Source organism: Pelodiscus sinensis, chromosome 31, assembly GCF_052426305.1.
Source record: "Pelodiscus sinensis isolate ZL-2025 chromosome 31, ASM5242630v1, whole genome shotgun sequence".
NCBI lineage: Eukaryota > Metazoa > Chordata > Testudines > Trionychidae > Pelodiscus > Pelodiscus sinensis.
Genome location: NC_143082.1, coordinates 2620054 through 2645048, shown reverse-complemented (window position 1 = coordinate 2645048; position 24995 = coordinate 2620054). Strand labels below are relative to the sequence as shown.

Below are 24995 nucleotides of genomic sequence, written 5' to 3'. Positions count from 1 at the left end.
CGGGGTCCCATGCGCCCTCCCCCCCACACCTAGGCCGAGGTCCCATGTGCCCTCCCCCCCACACCTAGGCCGGGGTCCCATGCGCCCTCCCCCCCACACCTACGCCGGGGTCCCCCGCGTCCTCCCCCTTGTGCCTACACCGGGGTCCACACACCCTACTCCCTCCGCGCCTACACAGGGGTCCCACGCGCCCTGCCCCCCTGCGCCTACACCGGGGTCCGCACACCCTACTCCCTCCGCGCCTACACGGGGGTTCCACACGCCCTGCCCCCCTGCGCCTACACCGGGGTCCCACGCGCCCTGCCCCCCTGCGCCTACATGGGGGTCCCACGCGCCCTGCCCCCCCCGCGCCTACGCCGGGGTCCCACGCGCCCTGCCCCCCTGCGCCTACGCCGGGGTCCCACGCGCCCTGCCCCCCTGCGCCTACACCGGGGTCCGCACACCCTACTCCCTCCACGCCTACACGGGGGTCCCACGCGCCCTGCCCCCCTGCGCCTACACGGGGGTCCTTCACGCCCTGCCCCCCCCCCCGCGCCTACGCCGGGGTCCCACGCGCCCTGCCCCCCCCCCCCCCCGCGCCTACACCGGGGTCCCACGCGCCCTGCCCCCCCCCGTGCCTACGCCGGGGTCCCACGCGCCCTGCCCCCCCCCCGCGCCTACGCCGGGGTCCCACGCGCCCTGCCCCCCCCCGCGCCTATGCCGGGGTCCCACGCGCCCTGCCCGGGGCGCCCCATGCTTGTGCCTACCTTGCACAAGGCTGTTGTTGATGGGCGGCGCGAAGGGGGCTGGGATGTCCACGGCCGTGTGCTCTGGCTTCTTGGCAGCCTTGCTGGGGTTGTTCTGGGTGCTGGGGTTGGTGACGATCAGGCTGTTCTCGGGCGGGTGCGGGGGCCCGGGCGGGGCCGGGTGGCTGGGGGCCTGGCGGTTGGCCGCGTTCTGGCAGGGTCCTAGGGGGCCAGGCAGGCTATGGGGCACCCGGGGGGCCGTGCAGTTGGCGTGGTGGCCGGCCATGGCTGGGCTCGCCAGGTGGCTGGCGTTGGGGGGGTTAGCAGGCTCCGTGGTGGCGAGTTTGTTGTTCTTCATGTTGTCTATGTCCTCCGCCACCTGCGGCTCCCGGCGCCCCATGTCCTGCTGGATCGGGCGCGTGGTGGAGAGGTGCGGGCCGGGCGCCGGGCCGGGGCCTTGGTTCTCTCTGCGGCAGCAACCCAAAGGAATGAGTCAGGGAGCAGGCGGCCCCCCGTGTCCCCACTGCTGCTCCGGCCCCACTGAAACGCTGGCTCGGGGGGCAGGGCGGGGACCAGGCCTTCCCTCGGGGGGGCGCCAGGGTCAGCGGCTGCCAGTCACCTCCCTTTGGGACACGTTCTCTGGAGCTCGTGGTCTCGGCCTAGGCCCCGCGGGCCGTGTCAGGAGGACACGGTGCCGATCTCGGCCCAAAGGGGAGCCACAGGGCCCTGGCTGAAAGCTGATGTGCCCCATCGGCTCCAGGCCTGGCTTCCCTTCTCCTGGCCCCTTGGACCCACGGGGCCCTGCTCTCCAGCCCAGCCCTGGGCCCACTGCCAGCGGCGGGAGGGGAGGGCCCTGCCTTCTGAACAGGGAGCCCCCCCCCGCTCGGCCCCTCCCTGCCCCTGCTACAAGTCCAGTGCTCCAGGCAGAAGCAAGGGGGCCGGGCGCTGCATCCCCAGTGCCCCCCTGAAAGCAGCGCGGGGCCCCCACTCACTTCCTGCGCCGATGCCGCCTCTCCTTGTCGTCCCTCCTGCCGTTGGCCTCGTAGGTGGACTGCGCGGTGTGGCGGTGGCGCCGGCGCCGCTCCCCGTCAGGCGGCTCGGCCTCCGGGTCCCCGCGGGAGGGCCGGCTCCCTTCCCGGTGCCGCAGCCGCCGCTCCGCCTTGCTGCCCTCGTCCCGGCCCCCGCCGCCCTCCTCTGCCACCCGGCGGTGAGCCCGGTGCCGCCGGTGATCCCGCTCGGCCTCCCGGGGCGACCCGCTGCGGCTCTCTCTGCTGCCCCCGGGCCGGTGCCGGCGGTGGGGGTCGGCAGCCCGGACGCGCTCGGCGGGGCTGTCCCGGTAGCTCTGCTCCTGGCTGCTCTCGTGGGCCTGGCTGGGGTGGGCCAGCTCCCGGTAGGCGCCGTCCTGACTCAGGTCGGTCCCGCTGCGCGGGCGTCGGGCCTCGCCCCCCTCGGCGTCAGGCTGCTCGTAGCCGCGGGAGCCGCCGAGGTCCCGAGTGCGCTCGTGGGCGCGGGCCTGCTTGCGCAGGAACTCCTCCGCCCGCTGCTGGCCGAAGCGCGGCTCCGTGGCGGGCTCGGGCCGGGTCTTGTTGGTGTTGTTGTTGCGGTTCTCCTGAGGGTCCACCACCAGCGGCCGGTCCAGGTGGGTCTTGATGTCCGGCCGCATGGCCCGGGCGTAGGTCACCTTCCATCTGTCCTCGGGCTCCACCTCGGTGTACAGGGCTTCCTGGCTCGCCAGCAGGTTGTGCTTCCGCATCTCGCTCGTCCTCTGCTCCCACACCGACTTGGAGGATTTTTGGTTCTTCTGCTGCTCTTTCCTGGAGCCGAAGCAGGGAGAGATTCTTGGGACAGCCTTAGAACCCGCCCCTGCGCTCCCCCCCCAGGCGCCCCCTCGGGGAGGGACTGGGACAGCCACAGCCAGGAGCTCCCCCCACAGCGGGTCTGCCCTGTGCCCCACAGCGCCCCCTGCAGGGAGTGGTTGGGACAGCCACAGCCAGGAGCTCCCCCCACAGCCGGCCTGCCCTGTGCCCCACAGCGCCCCCCGCAGGGAGTGGTTGGGACAGCCACAGCCAGGAGCTCCCCCCACAGCCGGCATGCCCTGTGCCCCACAGCGCCCCCTGCAGGGAGTGGCTGGGAAAGCCACAGCCAGGAGCTCCCCCCACAGCCGGCATGCCCTGTGCCCTACAGCGCCCCCTGCAGGGAGTGGCTGGGACAGCCACAGCCAGGAGCTCCCCCCACAGCCGGCATGCCCTGTGCCCCACAGCGCCCCCTGCAGGGAGTGGCTGGGACAGCCACAGCCAGGAGCTCCCCCCACAGCTGGCATGCCCTGTGCCCCACAGCGCCCCCTGCAGGGAGTGGCTGGGACAGCCACAACCAGGAGCTCCCCCCACAGCTGGCATGCCCTGTGCCTCACAGCGCCCCCTGCAAGGAGTGGCTGGGACAGCCACAACCAGGAGCTCCCCCCACAGCTGGCATGCCCTGTGCCCCACAGCGCCCCCTGCAAGGAGTGGCTGGGACAGCCACAACCAGGAGCTCCCCCCACAGCTGGCAAGCCCTGTGCCCCACAGCGCCCCCTGCAAGGAAGGGCTGGAACAGCCACAGCCAGGAGCTCCCCCCACAGCCGGCATGCCCTGTGCCCCACAGCGCCCCCTGTGGGGAAGGGCTGGAACAGGCACAGCCGGGAGCTCTCCCCACAGCCGGCCTGCCCTGTGCCTCACAGCGCCCCCTGTGGGGAAGGGCTGGAACAGGCACAGCCGGGAGCGGCCCCACGGCCAGCGCGTCCGCCCCACCAGCGGCCCAGCTACCTACAGCACTTACACTGCTATAGACAAGTTGGCTGCGGACAGAGGGCTCACTTCCGCCACCTCCTTGGCTTTCTGTAGTGCAAGTTTTTGGTTGGCCACCTCCTCCTCCTCTTGCTCGTCCTGCAAGGCACAGACCAGCCCTGCCTGACTCCGGGCCCCTTTGGCAACAGAATGGGGGGCTCCCCTGGCTTGGTGCCATGGCTCTGTCCCCGCCGGGGGAGGCCACACAGAGGGCGACAAGCCTGCTGCAGCGTTGCCAGCAGCGACACATGGAGCCCCGGGCCCGGCCACAAGGCGAGGGCGCCCATCCTCCGTTCCACTGCAGCCAAGGGGGGCTAGGGGCCCAAAGCCAGCAGACCTCCCACAGGGCATTAGGCCAAAGCACTCCAGCCCTCAGGAGCCTGAACCGGGGCAAGCCATGGGCCGCTGGGACTGCTGATGCCCGAGCCTCCGCGCTGGTGGGGAACGGATGAGCCAGGTGAGCGCGGGCAATGGCAGCGGACCCCCGCGCCGCAGAGCAAACTGAGGAACTACAGGGACAAACCCTGCCACCCTGACCTTCCCACCCCATGAGCCCCGGCAGCCTGTACCGCCTCGGAAGACTGGCCCACCCCAACCCGTGTCCTGTCGCCAGCTGTGGCGGGTCTCATGCTTCAGAGGAAGGTGTGAGCCCCTCGTCCAACAGCACCCTGAGCTGCTGGCAGTACAGGGCCCATGACACACAGCTGAGGAGTCCTGTGTAATCAGCATCTCTCCCGGGGAAAGGAAAGGCTGGGGCCAAGGGGCGGGCAGGGGAGTGTTTCACTTGTTGGGGTGGGGAGCCAGGAGTCTGGCAAGGCCCCAGGAGTGGGGGTAGGAGCCAGGTGACGGCAGACTGCCAGCCAGCTCCCTGAGGGCTCCTGAAGCCCCCACTCCCGGCTCCGGCTGGCAGGAGGGCGGGGGGCTGCTCCCACCTTGGTGAGCTCCTGTGCATTGGCCAGGTTATCCACGGCGATAGCCAGGAACACGTTCAGCAGGGTGTCTGGGGAGGCAGTCAAGGCAGAGCACCCGCAAGGCCCGGGGCCACAAGGAGCCCAGGCACGGCCCCGTGGCTCTCCCGGCCTCGACGCACATCCGCGCGCTCTCGTCCCCTCAGCCCTGGGCTCTCCTGCATCCAAGGACGGGCCCCGGGTACCCGGCACGTCCTCAGCCGCCCGCCCCAGCCTCAGGCTCATCCCCTGCACTGGGACAGCGGAGCCCCGAAAGACACTGCGCCTCCCCTCGCAGACGGGCCCACAGCCCTTCTGTGCAGCCATCCACTGGCCCTGGGACGTCCCACCACTGCGGGAACAGTCGCCATTATCCTAATCCCATTTACCTTGATTCCGAACCCCTCCTGCTCTGACCACTACACCCCACTCCCATCCCGGAACCCAGGAGCGTGCTGGGGCTGCGGCAGGCCAAGGATACAGTTCCCAAACAGGGTCAGAACAATGAAGTAGACCGAGTACACCATGCCCTGCTTGACTCCGCCCTGAGATTTGATACCATCATACATCACCATGTTCCAGTCTTCACCAGTCAAGATCTGAAAGGGAAAAGAACAAGGGACCCCAGGAGATGGGAACCCTCCCGGACCGTGCTCAGCCCGGCTCCGAGACGGGGAGCCCTCCCGGACCACGCTCAGCCCGGCTCCGAGATGGGGAATCCTCCCGGACCGCGCTCAGCCCAGCTCCGAGACAGGGAATCCTCCCAGACCGCGCTCAGCCCAGCTCTGAGACGGGGAGCCCTCCCGGACCGAGCTCAGCCCAGCTCTGAGACAGGGAATCCTCCCAGACCGCGCTCAGCCCAGCTCTGAGACGGGGAGCCCTCCCGGACCACGCTCAGCCCAGCTCTGAGACAGGGAATCCTCCCAGACCGCGCTCAGCCCAGCTCTGAGACGGGGAATCCTCCCGGACCGAGCTCAGCCCAGCTCTGAGACAGGGAATCCTCCCAGACCGCGCTCAGCCCAGCTCTGAGACAGGGAATCCTCCCGGACCGCGCTCAGCCCAGCTCCGAGACAGGGAATCCTCCCAGACCGCGCTCAGCCCAGCTCTGAGACGGGGAGCCCTCCCGGACCGCGCTCAGCCCAGCTCTGAGACAGGGAATCCTCCCGGACCGCGCTCAGCCCGGCTCTGAGACGGGGAATCCTCCCGGACCGAGCTCAGCCCAGCTCTGAGACAGGGAATCCTCCCGGACCGCGCTCAGCCCAGCTCTGAGACGGGGAGCCCTCCCGGACCGTGCTCAGCCCGGCTCTGAGACAGGGAATCCTCCCGGACCGCGCTCAGCCCAGCTCTGAGACAGGGAATCCTCCCGGACCGCGCTCAGCCCAGCTCTGAGACGGGTAATCCTCCCGGACCGCGCTCAGCCCAGCTCTGAGACGGGGAATCCTCCCGGACCGCGCTCAGCCCAGCTCTGAGACAGGGAATCCTCCCGGACCGCGCTCAGCCCGGCTCCGAGATGGGGAATCCTCCCGGACCGCGCTCAGCCCAGCTCTGAGACGGGGAGCCCTCCCGGACCGTGCTCAGCCCGGCTCCGAGACAGGGAATCCTCCCGGACCGCGCTCAGCCCGGCTCCGAGACAGGGAATCCTCCCAGACCGCGCTCAGCCCAGCTCTGAGACGGGGAGCCCTCCCGGACCGCGCTCAGCCCGGCTCTGAGACGGGGAATCCTCCCGGACCGCGCTCAGCCCGGCTCTGAGACGGGGAATCCTCCCAGACCGCGCTCAGCCCAGCTCTGAGACAGGGAATCCTCCCGGACCGCGCTCAGCCCAGCTCTGAGACAGGGAATCCTCCCGGACCGCGCTCAGCCCGGCTCCGAGATGGGGAATCCTCCCGGACCGCGCTCAGCCCAGCTCCGAGACAGGGAATCCTCCCAGACCGCGCTCAGCCCGGCTCCGAGACAGGGAATCCTCCCAGAGCGCGCTCAGCCCGGCTCTGAGACGGGGAACCCTCCCGGACCGTGCTCAGCCCGGCTCCGAGACAGGGAATCCTCCCAGAGCGCGCTCAGCCCGGCTCTTGAGACGGGGAGCCCTCCCGGACCGCGCTCAGCCCGGCTCCGAGATGGGGAATCCTCCCGGACCGTGCTCAGCCCGGCTCCGAGACAGGGAATCCTCCCAGAGCGCGCTCAGCCCGGCTCTTGAGACGGGGAGCCCTCCCGGACCGCGCTCAGCCCGGCTCCGAGATGGGGAATCCTCCCGGACCGCGCTCAGCCCGGCTCCGAGATGGGGAATCCTCCCAGACCGCGCTCAGCCCAGCTCTGAGACAGGGAATCCTCCCGGACCGCGCTCAGCCTGGCTCTGAGACAGGGAATCCTCCCAGACCGCGCTCAGCCCAGCTCTGAGACGGGGAGCCCTCCCGGACCGCGCTCAGCCCGGCTCCGAGACGGGGAATCCTCCCGGACCGTGCTCAGCCCAGCTCTGAGACGGGGAATCCTCCCGGACCGCGCTCAGCCCGGCTCCGAGACGGGGAATCCTCCCAGACCGCGCTCAGCCCAGCTCTGAGACGGGGAGCCCTCCCGGACCGCGCTCAGCCCGGCTCCGAGACGGGGAATCCTCCCGGACCGCGCTCAGCCCAGCTCTGAGACGGGGAGCCCTCCCGGACCGCGCTCAGCCCAGCTCTGAGACAGGGAATCCTCCCAGACCGCGCTCAGCCCAGCTCTGAGACAGGGAATCCTCCCGGACCGCGCTCAGCCCGGCTCTGAGACGGGGAATCCTCCCAGACCGCGCTCAGCCCAGCTCTGAGACAGGGAATCCTCCCAGACCGCGCTCAGCCCGGCTCCGAGACAGGGAATCCTCCCAGAGCGCGCTCAGCCCGGCTCTTGAGACGGGGAACCCTCCCGGACCGTGCTCAGCCCGGCTCTGAGACGGGGAGCCCTCCCGGACCGCGCTCAGCCCGGCTCCGAGATGGGGAATCCTCCCGGACCGCGCTCAGCCCAGCTCCGAGACAGGGAATCCTCCCAGACCGCGCTCAGCCCAGCTCTGAGACAGGGAATCCTCCCGGACCGCGCTCAGCCCAGCTCTGAGACAGGGAATCCTCCCGGACCGCGCTCAGCCTGGCTCTGAGACAGGGAATCCTCCCAGACCGCGCTCAGCCCAGCTCTGAGACGGGGAATCCTCCCGGACCGCGCTCAGCCCAGCTCTGAGACGGGGAGCCCTCCCGGACCACGCTCAGCCCGGCTCTGAGACGGGGAATCCTCCCGGACCGCGCTCAGCCCGGCTCTGAGACGGGGAGCCCTCCCAGACCGCGCTCAGCCCGGCTCTGAGACAGGGAGCCCTCCCGGACCGTGCTCAGCCCGGCTCTTGAGACGGGGAACCCTCCCGGACCGCGCTCAGCCCGGCTCTGAGACGGGGAATCCTCCCAGACCGCGCTCAGCCCAGCTCTGAGACGGGGAATCCTCCTGGACCGCGCTCAGCCCAGCTCTGAGACAGGGAATCCTCCCAGACCGCGCTCAGCCCGGCTCTGAGACGGGGAATCCTCCCAGACCGCGCTCAGCCCGGCTCTGAGACGGGGAATCCTCCCAGACCGCGCTCAGCCCGGCTCTGAGACGGGGAATCCTCCCGGACCGCGCTCAGCCCAGCTCTGAGACGGGGAATCCTCCTGGACCGCGCTCAGCCCGGCTCTGAGACGGGGAATCCTCCCAGACCGCGCTCAGCCCGGCTCTGAGACGGGGAATCCTCCCGGACCGCGCTCAGCCCGGCTCTGAGACGGGGAATCCTCCCGGACCGCGCTCAGCCCGGCTCTGAGACGGGGAATCCTCCCGGACCGCGCTCAGCCCGGCTCTGAGACGGGGAGCCCTCCCGGACCGCGCTCAGCCCAGCTCTGAGACGGGGAATCCTCCCGGACCGCGCTCAGCCCGGCTCTGAGACGGGAACCCTCCCAAACCGCGCTCAGCCCGGCTCCGAGACGGGAACCCTCCCAAACCGCGCTCAGCCCAGCTCCGAGACGGGAAATCTCCCGGACCGCGCTCAGCCCGGCTCTGAGACGGGAATCCTCCCAGACCGCGTTCAGCCCGGCTCCGAGACGGGAAATCTCCCAGACCGCGTTCAGCCCGGCTCCGAGACGGGAAATCTCCCAGACCGCGTTCAGCCCGGCTCCGAGACGGGAAATCTCCCAGACCGCGCTCAGCCCGGCTCCGAGACGGGAAATCTCCCAGACCGCGCTCAGCCCGCCTCCGAGACGGGAAATCTCCCAGACCGCGCTCAGCCCGGCTCCGAGACGGGAATCCTCCCGGACCGCGCTCAGCCCGGCTCCGAGACGGGAATCCTCCCAGACCGCGCTCAGCCCGGCTCTGAGCCGGGGCGCCACGCGGCCGTACCTGAAATACTGTCATTATTGCTGCTGGGAAAGTGTCGAAGTTGGTGGGAGGGGTCCCGTCATCAAAATTGAACCTGCGCAGGGGAAACACCAAAGTGACGCCCGGGCATTACTCACCCGCGCCTGGCTGGTCAGGGTGTCTGCCGCGGGCCCAGCCCCTCCTGGGTGGCGCTGTAGGGAGGGGGCAGGGCTGCTGGCTGCAGGGGCGCCCCCCTCTGCAGGAGGCGGGTCATAGACTCCGAGAGCTGGAAGGGACCTCAGAAGGCCATCAAGTCCAGCCCCCGGCCCTAGGCAGGGCCCCCGGCTGGGTCAGGAGCACTGGCTCCAGGGCTCTCGGGAAGGCAGGAAGCTGGCTGAGGCCTCGGCCTGCAGCCCCCTCCCCCCACCGTCACTCACTGGCCCCCAAAGAGCTGCATCCCCAGAAGGGCGAAGACGACGATGAAGAGGAAGAGGAGGAAGAGGAGGCTGATGATGGACTTCATGGAGTTCAGGAGAGACACCACCAGGTTGCGGAGAGAAGCCCAGTATCTGCGGAGAGAGGCCAAGCCGGCGTGACAGGGCAGCGGGCAGGGGCCCACGGTGACTGGCTCACTGGCTGCGCAAGGCAAACCCAGCGCGCCCTTAGGTGTGTGCCACCGGGGCCCGGCCTAGGGCTCACAGGTAAAGGCGACCCCTAGCAAACGCCCCCAAACACACGCTCCTATGCAAACATACGCCCCCCAGCGCTCCCCCAAACATGCTCCCCAAACAAACACACACACCCCAAACATACCCCCAAACACACGCACCCCAAACACCCCCCCAAACATTCCACCCCACACACCCCAAACATACCCCCAAACACACGCACCCCAAACACCCCCCCAAACACACACACCCCAAACATTCCCCCAAACACACACACCCCTAACCATACCTCCAAACACATACACCCCCCCAAACACATACACCCCCCCAAACACACACATCCCAAACACGCCTACACCCAAACACACACGCACACTCCAAACACACACGCACACTCCAAACACACACGCACACACCCCCAAACACACACAGAGGCCATGGGTCAGTTGTCAACACTATTTCAAAAATAAGAGGCTGTTTTCTTAGCATCCCGCCCCACTTCTCCTCCCCGTGTTTTAAGCATTAATGGGGGAGAGGCATTTCTTCCTGTTTTTTCCAGCATGCAGCTACTCCTGATCCCACTGCGAAAGAAGGGCCGTTCCTCGGAGAAGGGGCAAGCGCGCGCTTTAGGGGACGATAGGAGCCAGAGAACTTACTTTGTGATTTTGAAAATACGCAATAACCTGAGAGCTCGTAACACGCTGATTCCAAAGGAGGTGCCAGGCTTCATGACAGCCCAGATCACCTCAAAGATGCTCCCGATGATAACCTGCCCGGAACACAGCCGCGGATCAGTGGCCTGTAAAGGACGCCGGGTCCCGGAGCAGACACCTCACCCCCACACGCCCCTGGGGTGGAGAGCATGCTCTGGACAGGTTGTATTCCCACCACGTGATCGCAGGCACATGCGCTCCCCACGCCAATGCTCCTCTCTGGGCATGCACACATGCCCCCCCCCCCTCCCCGGCAGGGATAAAAGCACACAGCGCTCACAAGCACACGCCTGCTCCCGCCCCATGCAGGTGTAGCTCCACGGGGCCAGATTCTGATCACAGGCACTGACTAACTCCTGGGAAATCCACTTCACGGGGCTTACTTTGAATTTACACTGCTGTGACCAACTGCAGAATCCAGTGGGGCTACTCCTGAGTTACACCAGTGTAATGGAAACCAGAATCAGGCCTGACTCCAGATTTACACTGATCTGAACGGGTTAACGCACTGCAAAGTCAATTTCCCCGCCTTTGATATTCACATCCACACATCAAATACTATGAATGAGACATATCTGCCCTGACTTCATTAACTTCATGAACACGGGTCCTGCGCTTGTCAGGTCACTGCTTTTGCTGTTCAATATCCCCCGAATTCTGTACTTTCGCTCCAACTCATCTGGTGCACTGTACACAGACCCACGAAAGCTCATGAGTGTGTACAAGTGCTAGTTTGGAAGGGCCCCAGGACAGCTCGCTGCTCTTACAGACACCGGTGTGACCTCACCAGAATGGGACTTGATGGAGCTGCTCCTGGCTGAGCGAGGCAGCGAGCCCGGCCGCCCCGCGCAGACCCCGCAGGCCAGAAGGCACAGACTTACGGCGCAGTCGAAGCAGTTGAAGGACGAGTGAAAGTAAGGCCGCGTTCCGAGCCCGTACATTTTTATAAACATTTCGGACATAAAGAGTCCTAAGAAAATGAATTCTGCATAGTCTGTGGGGGAGAGAGGGGGGGAGAGAGCTCAGACCTGCCCAGACCTCCCTGCCAGCACCCCTCCCAATGGCTGCCCACTGGCTGGCACACCAGCGCTCTTCCGTGCACCCTCCCCGCTGGGACATCAGAGCACCGGGCCATCTGACAGGCACCCCACAGAGACGCTCGGTGCCGGGGGCGTGGCGGAACCCTGCGGCCCAGACACGGTCTCCCAGCACGAAGCAGCAGCCCTCGCCAGGGCAGGGCGCAGCGGCTGGGTAGCGCCTCCCCCCCCCATGGCGAAATGCAGAGCCTTGTGGGGCGGGGCGCACCCAGAGGACATAGGGGGACTCCTCGACCCAGGGGACTCAGGGAGGGGCTGGGAGGGAGAGGCAGCTGGGCTGGACTCACAGAGGAAGTCGGATAGCCAGTCTTGCTGGCCGTAGTGTACTATAGCAACACACAAGGTGTTGAGTGCTACCAGACTGAGGACTGTCCAGTAAAAGGCCTGAGTTTTGACCATTCGGCGGATACAGAAACGCATCCTCCTCTCCCTTTTGTGGAAAAAGGTGGAGTTTTCCAGCTTGGCACTTTTGATGCTGGCGCGAGCAAAGGGAGAACCTGCAGAGGGGAGAGAGGGTGGTGAGAGCCGTCCCAGGCATTGTGGCTGGAACAGGCAGGAGATCAGGCTTCCTGACTCCCTGAAACAGCCGACTCCCCCCGCCGCCTGGCTGAGTAACACAGCCCCCAGATCTCCGTGCACTTACCGGGGCCAACCTCCCACCCTCTGCGGGGCAGCAAGGGAAGGCACCTGCACCCGAAGGAAACTGCAGCACGGGGGGGCAGTGCGACCTCCAGGGGCAGAGAGCCCGGGGGCATCTCAGGGCGCTGAGATCCCTGGCTGCACCCAACAGGGGTCGCTGCAGAGAGTCTGGGTCATGCTCAGCCCCATCGTCTTTCCAAGAGGCCCGTCTGGAGAGCGTGGGAGGCGGGAGGCTCCAGGTGGCCAAGCCACCCCGGGGAAGAGCCTGCCCTCTGGAGCCGGGCACCCGCCCATGCCAGGTGTCTGGGCCACAGCGATGCCCATTTTCAGCCGGCGCACGATGCACAGTTGCCGCGTCCCGGGCTGGGAACCGCAGAGCCAGCACGGGTCTGGGGGCAGACAATGAGCCGCTGAAACCAGGCACAGTCTCAGTCCCTCCTTGACTGGCGAGGGCTTGGTCGCAGGACAAAGGGTCTCAGCCAAGCGGGCTGGAGACACTGGGGATGGACTTTGGGGAGCTTGTAGGCAGCGCCGGCCTGCCCGGGCTGCAAGGGCACCGCAGTAGACACAAGTGAATTTTCGTCCTCTGTTTTAAAAACCTATGAATATGTGATCTCTTCGGGTGCGCCTGCGCTGCGCCCTTGCTCCCAAATAGCAGCCGTTATTCCGGAAAAACAATCCCAGTGTCAGCACAGCAACTGCGTTATTCCCAAAGAAAATCGAGATGCCGGAGAGCTGTTCCCGACGCTGGCAAACCGCATTCCTCGAGGAATAATGCCTCTGCCGAAGAAGCGCTTTCAGGGGGGATGCGGACACTCCACTACGGCCATGTCGAAACCACCCCTCACCGGGCCATGCTACGTTATTCCTCCCCAATGCTTCCTGGGGCTCTAACTCGAGGGGACCTGCCTCGGCCTAATGGCCTGGCTTCCCTGCAGGGTGGACGCTCTGGTTTGAACGAAGCTATTCCGGAAGCTGTCTCCCGGAGGAGCCTGCAGTGTGGACGTAGCCTCTGAAACCAAAGGATCAAGTGCTGTACTTGTACAACAACCCGTCCTTGCCAAGAAGCGTTTGTTTCACACCGTGAGTATGAAAACACAGCGACCGTGTCAGGGCACCGCCTGGCTCCGCCGCCTGGGAGTGGGTCTGGCAGTTAATCGCCTCAGTAGCCTGGTGGGGGCCAGTCAGCGACCCACCCCCGCTGTCCTGCTCGACATGACCCCCGAAGACGCGGTGTCCCTGAAAAACGAGCAGTGCGTCCGACATGGAAAAGTTGGTAGGAGGCTCTAACGAGCTTGTGAGGGAATGACGGGTACCTGCCAGATTCATACTGTGCATTTGGTGCAGACTGTTACGGATCAAGTGATAGGAAAGGCCCGATCTTCAAACACCTGACTGCTCACGTTAACAAACCCCACTGCCCAGCCGCTGTGCAGTCTAGCGCAATAATGCTCAGTAAGAACCGAAATTCTGGCCTTCGGTGCCATTTTTTAAAGATTGGCCAGATTTATGTTCTTGGCTGTTGGGGACCCACCAGGACAGGTTTCAATAGACAGAGGGCTACCAGCTCTATTGACCGCGGCCTTGCAAACTCCTCATTTCTCTCCGCCCGTGCGTTACGGACTCCCTGGCTCATCACTCGGACGCGCGGCGTCTGAGTTGAACAAACGCTGTTCTCTCTTTGGGTACGTCTACACTACAGCGCTAGTTCGAACTAACTTAGTTCGAATTAGTTAATTCGAACTAAGCTAATTCGAACTAACGCGTCTAGAACTAAAAACTAGTTCGAACTAGCGTTTTGCTAGTTCGAACTAGCAAGTCCACATTGAGTGGACTCTGAACAGGGCTTAAGGATGGCCGGAAGCAGTGCCGGCAGGGCATAAAAGGAGGACTTAGAGCATGGAGATGCTGTCTCAGGCTATCCGAGGGCTGCGCTTAAAGGGTCCCGACCCCCACCCCGGACACACAGTTCTAAGGGGTGCCCCGCTTGCAAAGAAGTTCTGGCTTGGAGTGCCCGGAGTGCCCACACTGGGCACATCACACCACTCGGCCATCAGCCCAGGTGCACTTGCCGCAGGCTGCCATCTGGGGAGAGGGAGTAATTGGGGGGCTGCAGGAGAACTTCCACCCCCAGAAGCCCGCAGAGCCAGCCCAGTCCTCCCCATCGGGGGCTCGTACCCCATTCCTCCCTCACCTCCTTCCACTTACCCTTCCTTAGCCCCCCTTCTTATTGATGTACAAAATAAAGATAACGTTTCTTCCAACATTGACTCTGTCTTTATTGAACAAAAACTGGGGGAGACTGGGAAAAGGAGGTGGGAGAGGGGAAGAGAAAGGCTGGGAGAGGGGAGGGCAACTAACATGATCAGGGGTTGGGAACAGGTCCCAGACGAAGAGAGGCTACAGAGACTGGGACTGTTCAGCTTAGAAAAGAGGAGACGGAGGGGGGACAGGATAGAGGTCTCTAAAAGCAGGGGTTGGGTGGAGAGGGTGCATTCAGAAAAGTTCTTCCTGAGTTCCCATAAAGAAGGACTAGAGGACACCAAAGGAAAGGAATGGGTAGCAGGCTTGAAACTAGTAAGAGAAAGTTGTTGTTGTTGACAAAGCAAATAGTCAACCTGTGGAACTCCTTGCTGCAGGAGGCTGTGAAGGCTACAACTAGAACAGAGTTTAAAGGGAAGTGAGATCAAGTCATGGAGGTTGGGTCCATGGAGTGCTATTAGCCAGAGGGTAGGAGTGGTGTCCCTGCCCAAAGTTTGTGGAAGGCTGGAGAGGGATGGCACGAGACAAATGGCTTGGTCATTGTCTTCGGTCCATCCCCTCCAGGGTGCCTAGGGTTGGCCGCTGTTGGCAGACAGGCTACTGGGCTAGATGGACCTTTGGTCTGACCCAGGACGGCCATTGTAAGCTCAGGGCTCAGGGTCGGGGGTCTCAGTGGACCCCCTTGATTTTCATGCACACCTGGTCCTGGGTGGCCAGGCTGGCAGCTCTCCTGCCCTAGACGGCCACTTTCCTGTGCCTAGTGCGGAGATCGTGGACGAGGTCCACGATGTCCGCACTAGCCCAGGAAGGTGCCCGCCTCTTGCGGTCCAGGGCAAGCTCCCGGGAGCCGCCAGCCTGGTCCCGGCAAGAGGGGGTGGGCTGGGGGGCATCGGGTGGGTGGCTCTGTGCCGTGCCAGGTGCAGGGTCTGCTAGCTGGGTGCTGGCAGGCTAGCACCTGGCACGGGCACCGTAGCCAGCCCGTGCCCCTTTAAGGGGTCCGGGGCCGGGAGGGGGGCATAGAGTTTCCCTGGTGTTGGCCAGAGTGGCCACCAGGGAAACCTGGGGAGGGCTAGCCTCCCACTAGTTCGAACTAAAGGGCTACACAGCCCTTAGTTCGAACTAGCTAGTTCGAACTAGGCGTTAGTCCTCGTAAAATGAGGTTTACCTAGTTCGAACTAAGCGCTCCGCTAGTTCGATTCAAATTCGAACTAGCGGAGCGCTAGTGTAGCACCTATTAAAGTTAGTTCGAACTAACGTCCGTTAGTTCGAACTAACTTTGTAGTGTAGACATACCCTTTGGGTCATTTCGGCAGAACATTTGTCAGAAAATTCACATCCCGGCAGAGAAAAAGGAACCGCCCAGGGCTCAGTGTCCTTGAGTCGGGGTTAATGAGAGGTAGGGAAAAAATCAATAAAACGTGTATTTGGATGTTCACATTGTTCATTTCAAATGCCAAGTAAACGAAGGTAAAATTTCATTCTAGAGTCTCATTCTTGCGTATGCTGAATGTGGGATGCGGATGCCAAGGGCACAGCTCGCGCAGGGCAGGTGTGAGGGATCTCAGGCCGGGGGCTGGATGCGGGCCCTGGCTTGCCTGGATCTGGCCCCCGAGGTTCAGCACTGGGGAGCCTGTGCTGCCACCCACCCGCAGGGCTGGCGCACACAAAGTCTACTAGCCTGGGACCCCCAGGCTCCGGCGTGCCAGGGGAACGTGGGGAGCGTTTTTCTGCCTCTCACTCGGGGCTCCTCACTTTGCTTCTCACTTGTGTGCAGCCCCCAACAGATTTTTCTGTGGGTCTGTGGCCCCCAAACCAAAAAAGGTTCCTGCCCTCGGTCTAGGGGCCCAAACCCCTTGGGCTGGCCCTGCTTGTGGAGGAGTGCCCTGCCAACTACGGTCAGTCTCTAGAGAGTGCGCTCTGGTTCTGGCTTACACGGAACCGCTTGTCTACGATATCCTCACCCGCCATCTCTTCGACCTCTTGTTTCGCCTGCACAGCACCTGGCGCGTCCCGCGCCTTTGGGACTGGCCGATCGCAGGCCTGGGGCTCAGCGTGTGCCTAGCGCTAACCCGGGCAGACCCAGCACGGGGCCTGGGGGGCTGGGTGCTGCCGCCAGAGGCTTGGACTCCCTCGCAGCAAGGGCAGGCGGGGAGGTGACCCAGGCCTGGGAGTCGTGGCAGCGGTATTGCCCTTCCCAGCCCCCCAGGTGCCTCCCACGCCGAGCACCAGGCTGGGACCTACCCACTGAGATGTCGGCCAGCTGATCGTCGGCTTCCTCCAGGTTCAGCAGGTCTGTCTTGCTCTTCTTGATGGTGGGTCTCCGCAGCGCTCCAACAATAGGAACATGGCAAGAGAAACGGGCATTATCCTTCGGGTCCCCCAGCTGGACTCCGTCCCTCCTGGGAAGGCCCCGAGCTCTCTGCCCGGCTCCCAGCAGTGCCCCCCAGCCAGGCCCCCGCTGGACTAGGCTGCCCCAGGATTTCTCTGCTCCCTGTCACTTTTGGGCTCGCAGAGAGACGGGCAGTGCTGGTTTGTGCCGAGCCGGGCCCCGGACAACTGCCGCGCAGGCAGCTGTGAGCGGAGGTGCCAGGGAGCCGCTCGGCAGTCAGGGGCACGCGGCTTACCATCAAACGGGAGCCTCGGGTCTTCCTCCGTCTCATCCTCCGCCAGGATCACTTCTTCTGAGGGAAAAGCCGGGAATTAATCTAGGCAACAGCAGGCCCCAAACGCCAGGGAAACCTCCCAAGCTGCGTGGGGAGGGGCTGCTAGAAGGGCTAGAGCAAAGGGCCTCCACGCTGCCACGTAGCAGGTGGGGCTCCATGTTGCTACGTGGGGGCGGGGCTCCACGCTGCCACGTAGCAGGTAGGGCTCCATGTTGCTACGTGGGGGCAGGGCTCCACGCTGCCACGTAGCAGGTGGGGCTCCATGTTGCTACACGGGGGCGGGGCTCCACGCTGCCACGAGGTGGTCCAGTGCCGAAAGAAGCCCCGTGGGCCTGTCCCCGGGGCATGGAGGAGGAGGTGTGCTGAGGGGGAGCCGACAGGGATGCCACAGGAGAGAGGGAGCAGGGCTGAGGGGGAGAGGCGTGACTGGGATTATGGAAAGTGATGGGGGGTCCACATGCATCCTGCGCCCTCCCGGCTGGCCAGCGACCCCCTCGCCCTGCCTTGGGGGGCTGAGAGGGGACAAGCAGACGCCGGCTCCTGGGAGCTCAGGGCCAGGGGGAATACTCATTTGGAGCCTGCGTGGAGCTCACCAGATTCCAGGGCTCTGCTGAGCGGACAGGGGGGCCGGGCTCGTCAAAAGGGGCCCGAGTTTTCAGGCAGATCCCGGAGCTTCTGATGCCAAATGTGGCCCAGCCCCTGAGATGTGTTAGGTGCCTAACTCCCCTGGATTTCCAAGCGGCTGCAGGAGCCTTGAGGATCCAGGCCACTGAGCCGTGCGGTTGTGTTGGCAGCGGAAAACAAAAGCCCCAGCGGCGGGGTGGGGGACACGGATCCGACACGCAGCTCCCCGCAGGAAAAGGGCTAGGTGGCGGGAAGGGACGGGACGGGCCCGGCTCCCCCAGTACAGTGGAGCTGAGAAGGGAGGGGGCTGCACCCCAGCCCTGCGGCGAAGGAGTCCTCACCTGCTTTGGAGATCCACTCCATGTAGCCATTGAGTTCCCTCTCAATCTGCTGCTGCCGTCTCAGCTTGAGAAACGCCCGCCGGTTCTCCACCCGCTCTCTCTCTTTGGCAAACTCCCTGCGGGCATGGGAGCAAAGGCTCTGCCAGGCGCCCCACACGCAGCGGAGCTGCTGGGTGTCACGCGGGGGCCCCTCCCGCCCCAGAAACGACCCCAGGCCCAGGTGTGCACGCAGGGCGTGCGTGGGCCCATGCTTGACGGGCCAGGGTGCGTGTGGCGAGGAGCTGTCTGTGCGTCTGTGTAAGGGCTGCACGGCTGTGCCTGTGCAGCTACACGGGCAGAGAATGGTGCACGCACGGCACGTGTGCAAGGCACGTGCACCTAGCCATGCGTGCACATGTGCGGATCCACGTGAGAGGCACAACTGTGGATGCAAAGGGTGGGCCGGGGAATCCAACAGCAGCCATGGCAAACCCTCCTGCGCTTGATCTGGCCACTTCCTGGCAGCTGGGTCCTCGGATGTCTCCCTGCAGAGCGCTCAGCCCGTGACAAGGCAGGCTGGTGCCACGCAGCTGCTTTGCGGGGAGAGGGGGGGGGGGGGACTGAGGCACAGAAGTGATGTGACTGAGCTACTGCAGCAAGTCAGTGGCAGGGCCCAGGTGTCCGGGCCCCGCCCTCTCCCCTGGCTCTGACCACTGGGCCCCAGTCCCCCCCTCGTCTTCCGACCTCCTGCCCCAGCCCCTCTGCCCCAGCCTGGCCCAAGTCAGCAGGGACGCGGCGAGCGGGGGCCGGGCACTTACCCAGACAGCACCCCCAGCACAAGGTTCAGCATAAAAAAGGAGCCGATGATGATGAGGGGGATGAAGTACAGCCAGTTCCAAGTGTTCCCTGAGGCATCGTTGCTCTGGGAGAGAAGGGAGCGAGTCAGCCACCCCGGCCAGGGCCCGGCGGCTCCTGGGACCTCCCAGGCCAGCGCCCAGAGCTGAGGTGACATTTCCCCAAAGGACCTGGCCTGGGACCGGCCCCCTCCCACACAGGGCTGGTCCAAGCCACCCTCCTGTGCCGCTCACCCACCGGCCTGCCCACTGACCCCATGGCCCACGAGGGGCCCGCTCTCACCCCCACCCACTGACCCCGCCCCCCACGAGGGGCCAGCTCTCACCCCCACCCACTGACCCCGCCCCCCATGAGGGGCCAGCTCTCACCCCCACCCACTGACCCCGCCCCCCACGAGGGGCCAGCCCACGCTGTTCTGTGGCCAGACTGGGCCTCCATTGGCAAGAGCCCACGGGACAGAGGCCCAGGCGAACTGGCCAGGACAGGGCTGAGAAAGGGACAGTCCCAGCCACAGAGGGCACCTGGCCCCCTAGGTACGCCCCTCCCCCGCGCAGGCTTAGCACAAACAGGCCCAGTGCCAGACTGTCTGCCTTGCGCCTGTTGGGGGCACGCGGGCAGAGGAGGGGACACATGGCCAGGTGCTGCCCGTACCCTCCTGGAGCCAGCGCTAGTGCCTGCAGAGCCCCTGCTCCGCCTGCTAGGCCACACTCCTCCCCCCAACAGCCCGGCTCGGACTGGTGCTGGCTGACAAACCCCAGCCCTGTCTGTGAGCTGCCCCCTCCCGCAGCCACGGCCCCCAGGAGCACAGAGAGGCCCAGGCTTGCTCCAGGGAAGGGGCTAACGGCTCGGCGCCAGGGCTGACGGGGCAGGGGGAGGGAGGGAGGGATCTCCCTGAGCCGCTAATGAGGCCTCGCCCCCGTTTCTCGCTGCTAAATATAGGCCACGGAAGAAGGCAGCGGCGGGCTGCGGGCTGCGGCCTGCGCCTGGCCGCCCAAGCCTGGAGCACAGCCCAGGGGCTGGGGACGGTGGTGCCTGGGCCGCAGGGCCCTGACGGAGACGTTGCCTGGCCTCCGGCCTCCTACACCAAGAGGCAGGCTCAGCCAGCCCCCATGTAGGCCCAGGCTCCTTCCCCATCCCGCAGGGGCTGAGTTCCAGCTGGCTTGTCGGTGGCATGGGCTCGCACCCCACCTGAGAAGCAGTTGCCTGGGCCAGGAAGCAGGTGCCCCTGCAGCTACGTGGCTTTCACTGCTCCCTGCCACGAGATGGCAGGGGCGCGCCTGCCTGGGCCGGGCGTTCAGCCCTAGCTTCCTGCACCCCCCAAGCTGTCTGCACCATCCCGCCCAGACTCTGCGGGCCAGTCGGCCCCCATGCCGCAGCTGGCCTGCCCCTCGCCAACGGTTCGGCTGCTTCCGTGTCTGGTCCCCACCTCCCTCATCAGAGCCTCAAGCAGCAGCAGAAACCTCTGCTGAAATGCGACTGCCTCTGGGGGGAGCGCAGCAGGCGTTTGGCACGGCCGGGACAGCCGGAGCCGCGTAGCTCGGCCGGGGCAGCGGGCGCCAAGGGTTCGCGCTGGCCACGTTTCCTGCTCGGCGAGAGCCCGGAGGGGACGCCGCGCTGCTGAATTCTCCAGGGCGCCTCGCAAACCTAGCACAACAGGCCTGTGGCAAAGCCGAAGGGGGAGGGGCCTCGGAGGAAGCAGGAAGGCACAAGGCCAGGGCTTTGGGGGTGGCCCGAAGGGGTCCGGCTGTCTGGTTGGGACTGCACTGGAGGGCTTGTTCCACGGAGCTCCCCCCAGGCCAGGGGCAAACAGCGGCGCAGTGCGATGGGGGAAGGTGCATTAGCTCCGAGCCCCGCTGCTCTCGGCCCAATGAGCGGCTAGCGGGCGTCTGGACACCGGGTGGGCAGTTTCAGGCCCTAGTCCCAGGAGCAAACAGCGGCGTGGCGGGGGAAGGTGCCAGCCAGGCCCAGCCCCTCACAGGGAAAGGCCCCAAGCCATGTTCCCTGCCTTCCTGAGCCAGCTGGTCCCAGGGCCAGCATGGAGCCAGCGGCTCTAGGAGGGGAAAGGCTCCAGCAAGTGCCCTTGAATCAGGGCCTGAGCAGACCCTACGCCCATGGGAATGCCTGCCCTGGCGCTCCTGCCCCCCAGCCCCAGCCGGCAGTGCGAGCCACACAGGCGTCTCGCAAAGCCGGTGTCCTGAAGCCGGGTAAGGCGCTGGAGCAGAGCCTGGCTGAGCCTGCTCCCACGAGGCCGGCAGCAGGTCCCCCGGACCCCAGCCCTACCGCAGGGCTCCATTCTGGATCCCCTCCGGCTCCCAGCGCGGCCTGGCGCAAAGCCGCTCTGGAAAGGCTGAGAGCAGCTGCCTCGGGAGCCAGGCTGGCTGCAGCAGACCCACTGGGAGCCCCTGGGGGACGGGAGAGCCGCTGCTGGGGGCCTGGGTGAGGCCTCATTCCTGCACCAGTGTGATGAGCTCGCGGGACCAGGACTGACTGATGTTCACTGTGCTCTCCGGGCTCTGGGGAGGGACCCGCCACCCCACTGAGATCCAGGGAGGCCCGGTGGAATCGGAGCAGGACCCGGGGCCAGGAGCTGCCTACAGGAGAAGAGACGTGGCTGGGGTTGCCAGGTGTCCGGATTTCTACCGGACGGTCCGGCCTTTGCGCCCTCTGTCCTGCAGAAAAACTCAGAAAATCCCAGACATGTGCAATGTGCAATATCCGGGATTTTCTGAATTCCCGGCTGGGCGCCGGACGGAAGCCTGGCGGGGGCGGGGGAGCGACTGGGAGGCGGGGCCACGACTGGCGCTGGGAGCCCTGTGGTGGCGCGCAGAAGCCGGGCGGGGCGGGACGGGGGCCAGGACTCCCAGCCACTCCCCCCGCCCGATTTCTGCACACGACCAGGGGCTCCCAGCGCCAGTCGCAGCCCCGCCTCCCAGCTGGGAGCCTCTGGTTGGGAAGCCTGGTGGGAGGAGTGACTCCCAGCCCCACCCCCGCCCCCGCCTAGCTTCTACTAGCAACTAGAGGGAGCGCCTGCTGGGGGTGCGGCCTGTTGGACTCCAGCTGCAGCCAATGGCTGCACCCCCCCCAGCTCTGCTTCCCGCCCCCCTCCTGACTAAACCTCCAGCCCCTGATCCCCCCCAGCTCTGCTTCCCACCCCCCTCCCTACGGCCCCCCTCCTGACCAACCCTCCAGCCCCTGATCCCCCCCAGCTCTGCTTCCCGCCCCCTCCCTACGGCCCCCCTCCTGACCAACCCTCCAGCCCCTGATCCCCCCCAGCTCTGCTTCCCACCCCCCTCCCTACGGCCCCCCTCCTGACCAACCCTCCAGCCCCTGATCCCCCCCAGCTCTGCTTCCCGCCCACCTCCCTACGGCCCCCCCTCCTGACCAACCCTCCGGCCCCTGATCCCCCGCAACTCTGCTTCCCGCCCCCCTCCCTACGGCCCCCCTCCTGACCAACCCTCCGGCCCCTGATCCCCCCCAGCTCTGCTTCCTGCCCCACTCCCTACGGCCCCCCTCCTGACTAACCCTCCAGCCCCTGATCCCCCCCAGCTCTGCTTCCCGCCCCCCTCCCTACGGTCCCCCTCCTGACCAACCCTCCGGCCCCTGATCCCCCCCAGCTCTGCTTCCCGCCCACCTCCCTACGGCCCCCCCTCCTGACCAACCCTCCGGCCCCTGATCCCCCGCCAGCTCTGCTTCCCGCCCCCCTCCCTACGGCCCCCCTCCTGACCAACCCTCTGGCCCCTGATCTCCCCCCAGCTCTGCTTCCTGCCCCCCTCCCTACGGCCCCCCCTCCTGACCAACCCTCTGGCCCCTGACCCCCCCCAGCTCTGCTTCCTGCCCCCCTCCCTACAGCCCCCCCTCCTGACCAACCCTCCGGCCCCTGATCTCCCCCCAGCTCTGCTTCCCGCCCCCCTTCCTCTGGCCCCCCCTCCTCCTGTCCAGCTCCTGCCCCCCCTTCCTCCCGGCCAGCCCCTGACCCCCCCCACCACCACCGCCGCCAGCCCCGCCTCCCTTCCTCCTGGCCAGTTCCGCGCCCCTCCCAGCCAGTCCCTCCGCCCCTCCCGCCCACAATCAAGTGTGTCCAGTATTTTTTGGGGGGGGAGGGTCTACCTGGTAACCCTAGACGCGGCCCCCTCTAGAGCATCAGGCCATGACGGGCGGCACCCTGGCGCCTCGGGGAACCGCTCGGCCGGCTCCCAGCGAGCGGCCGGGCCTGGCACGTACAGGGACCAGGGCTGGACCCTGACAAAGGGCCCGCCGGGCCTGCTCCCCCTCCTACCCAGAGGGCTGAACTGGCGCTCCCCAGCCCGGGCATGTGGAGTGCACCTGTCACTCCGGCTGCCCTGGCACACCCTTCAGTGCTAACACACACACAGGCATCTCCCAGCCACCCCCAGCACCTACCCTGGGGCAAACTTGGCCTCGCTCGGCCACGGGCCCCCCACCCCAACCCCACTTAGCCACGGGTTCTCCCCCCCGGAACCCTCGGCCATGGATTCCCCCCCACCCCCCTCGGTCAGAGGGTCTGCCCTCCCGCCCCGGCCCTGCTCGGCCTCACACATTCCTGCCCCCCCAGGGCCCTGCCTTCTACTAGGGCCCCCCGCCTTCTCCCCCATTTGCTCCACCCTTTCTGGAGACCTGGTGATCTGGAACCTTTTCCATTGGCCCCTCAAGCTGCCCAGCAGCTAATTATGGCACCAGTGGGGCTGGCCCCATTTGCCCTTAAAGGGCCAGTCACCTCTCTCACCCACATCCGTCACGTGTCACCTCCCCCCGCGTGACCCCTGGCTGAGCACGAGCACTCTGACACCTCCTGCCTGCGCAGCCACCGCCGGCCCCGCTTCAGCCCCTCGTCTCCATCCCCCCGGGGCCTGCGGGCTCTCTCCTCTCCTGGCTCCCCTCCCCACCCCGCTGCCTCCCCCATCTCCTGGTGCTTTGCCCTGACTCAGCAGCCGCCCCAGCTCATTAATTCTGCGCACGGGCCCAGCCGCGTGCCTGCCCGTCTGTGGGAAGGGCCCCACTGCTCTTTGGAGCAGGGACAAGGCTGAGAGAGATGCAGCCCATCGGCAGCTCCCCTTCGGCTGGGCACGGCCACCTGACGGCCCCGCCTAAGGGGAAACGACAGGCCTCGCGCACGAGTCCGCACCCGCGTGAGCCCCAAGCCCCTCTCCTGGGCCTCGCGCACGAGTCCGCACCCGCGTGAGCCCCAAGCCCCTCTCCTGGGCCTTGCGCACGAGTCCGCACCCGCGTGAGCATCAATCCCCTCTCCTGGGCCTCGCGCACGAGTCCGCACCCGCGTGAGCCCAGAGCCCCTCTCCTGGGCCTTGCGCACGAGTCCGCACCCGCGTGAGCCCCAAGCCCCTCTCCTGGGCCTCGCGCACGAGTCCGCACCCGCGTGAGCCCCAAGCCCCTCTCCTGGGCCTCGCGCACGAGTCCGCACCCGCGTGAGCCCCAAGCCCCACTGGTCACTGGTTTGCATAGTGACTCATCCTGTTTTGCTGGGTCGTGGTACCCACGGCAGCCAGTGGGGGTTACCCCAGAGCCAGCAGCATAGAAACCAGCTAGGTACCCCCACTACGTCACAGTTCTCCCCCCTCCGAGAGCGAACTGAGCAGGGTCACTCCGCTCGTGACCTAGGGAAGTTCGGGTCCTCTGCGTGGGAACCCGCCCTGGGGACATGGGTGCTCCCCTTGACTCGGGCCGGCCGTGGCGAGGCCCCACATGAATTGGCTTCCCTCTGTCCACGCGCCGCCCCGCTCCAGGGCGACTGGCACAGGCCTGTCCTCGGGGGTCACACCCACCCTTCCACTGGCCTTGATCTCTGGCCAGGGTCTCTCGGGCTGGGGCCATGAGCCCAGTGAGCCTTCTCTGGACAGCCAGGGCGGCTTCCACCCCCGATGCTCCATCCAGGGAGGACTTCCCCTCCCATAACTCTCTCAGCAAACCCAGAGGGTCTATCTGGGGTAGAGACCCCCAAGCCACTTTCCTACTGTCTTGGGCCTTCCCGCCCCTCTGGCAGGAGTCACAGGACCGGCAGTACCGCTGCACGGCTGTAAAGATTCCCGGCCAATAGAAGTGCTGGAGCAGCTTCAGCCGGGTGCTCCGGATCCCCCGGTGGCCCCCAACGGGGGAATCGTGGGCCAAATACAGCAGCTTGAGGCGATACTTTCGGGGGACGACCAGCTGCCGCTCTACCCTCCATGCCCTCGCCTTCCTGGGGGGAAGCCACTCACGGAACAGGAGCCCACGCTCCCGCAGGAATCTCTCCTGGCCACCTCTCCCCCGGGGCTGAGCTGCATGGAGGCCAGCCTGGTCCCTCAGCCTCTGCAAGGAGGGGTCT

The 24995-nt window shown here is 66.1% G+C and overlaps 1 protein-coding gene across 1 annotated transcript in view; it reads right to left on the bottom strand.

Annotated features, from left to right (window-relative positions):
- The window catches only part of CACNA1A (calcium voltage-gated channel subunit alpha1 A), a 252419-nt gene that overhangs the window by 82700 nt on the left and 144724 nt on the right, over positions 1–24995 (bottom strand). The window contains exons 11-24 of the mRNA XM_089774768.1: positions 18622–18725; positions 17825–17940; positions 16823–16877; positions 16438–16532; positions 11583–11792; positions 11080–11192; positions 10142–10254; positions 9255–9386; positions 8860–8932; positions 4976–5093; positions 4480–4547; positions 3540–3646; positions 1718–2539; positions 747–1192 (exon numbers count right to left, since the gene is read on the bottom strand). Of these exons, the coding sequence (XP_089630894.1) occupies positions 747–1192; positions 1718–2539; positions 3540–3646; positions 4480–4547; positions 4976–5093; positions 8860–8932; positions 9255–9386; positions 10142–10254; positions 11080–11192; positions 11583–11792; positions 16438–16532; positions 16823–16877; positions 17825–17940; positions 18622–18725 (2572 nt within the window). The remainder of the gene's footprint in view (positions 1–746; positions 1193–1717; positions 2540–3539; positions 3647–4479; positions 4548–4975; positions 5094–8859; positions 8933–9254; positions 9387–10141; positions 10255–11079; positions 11193–11582; positions 11793–16437; positions 16533–16822; positions 16878–17824; positions 17941–18621; positions 18726–24995) is intronic.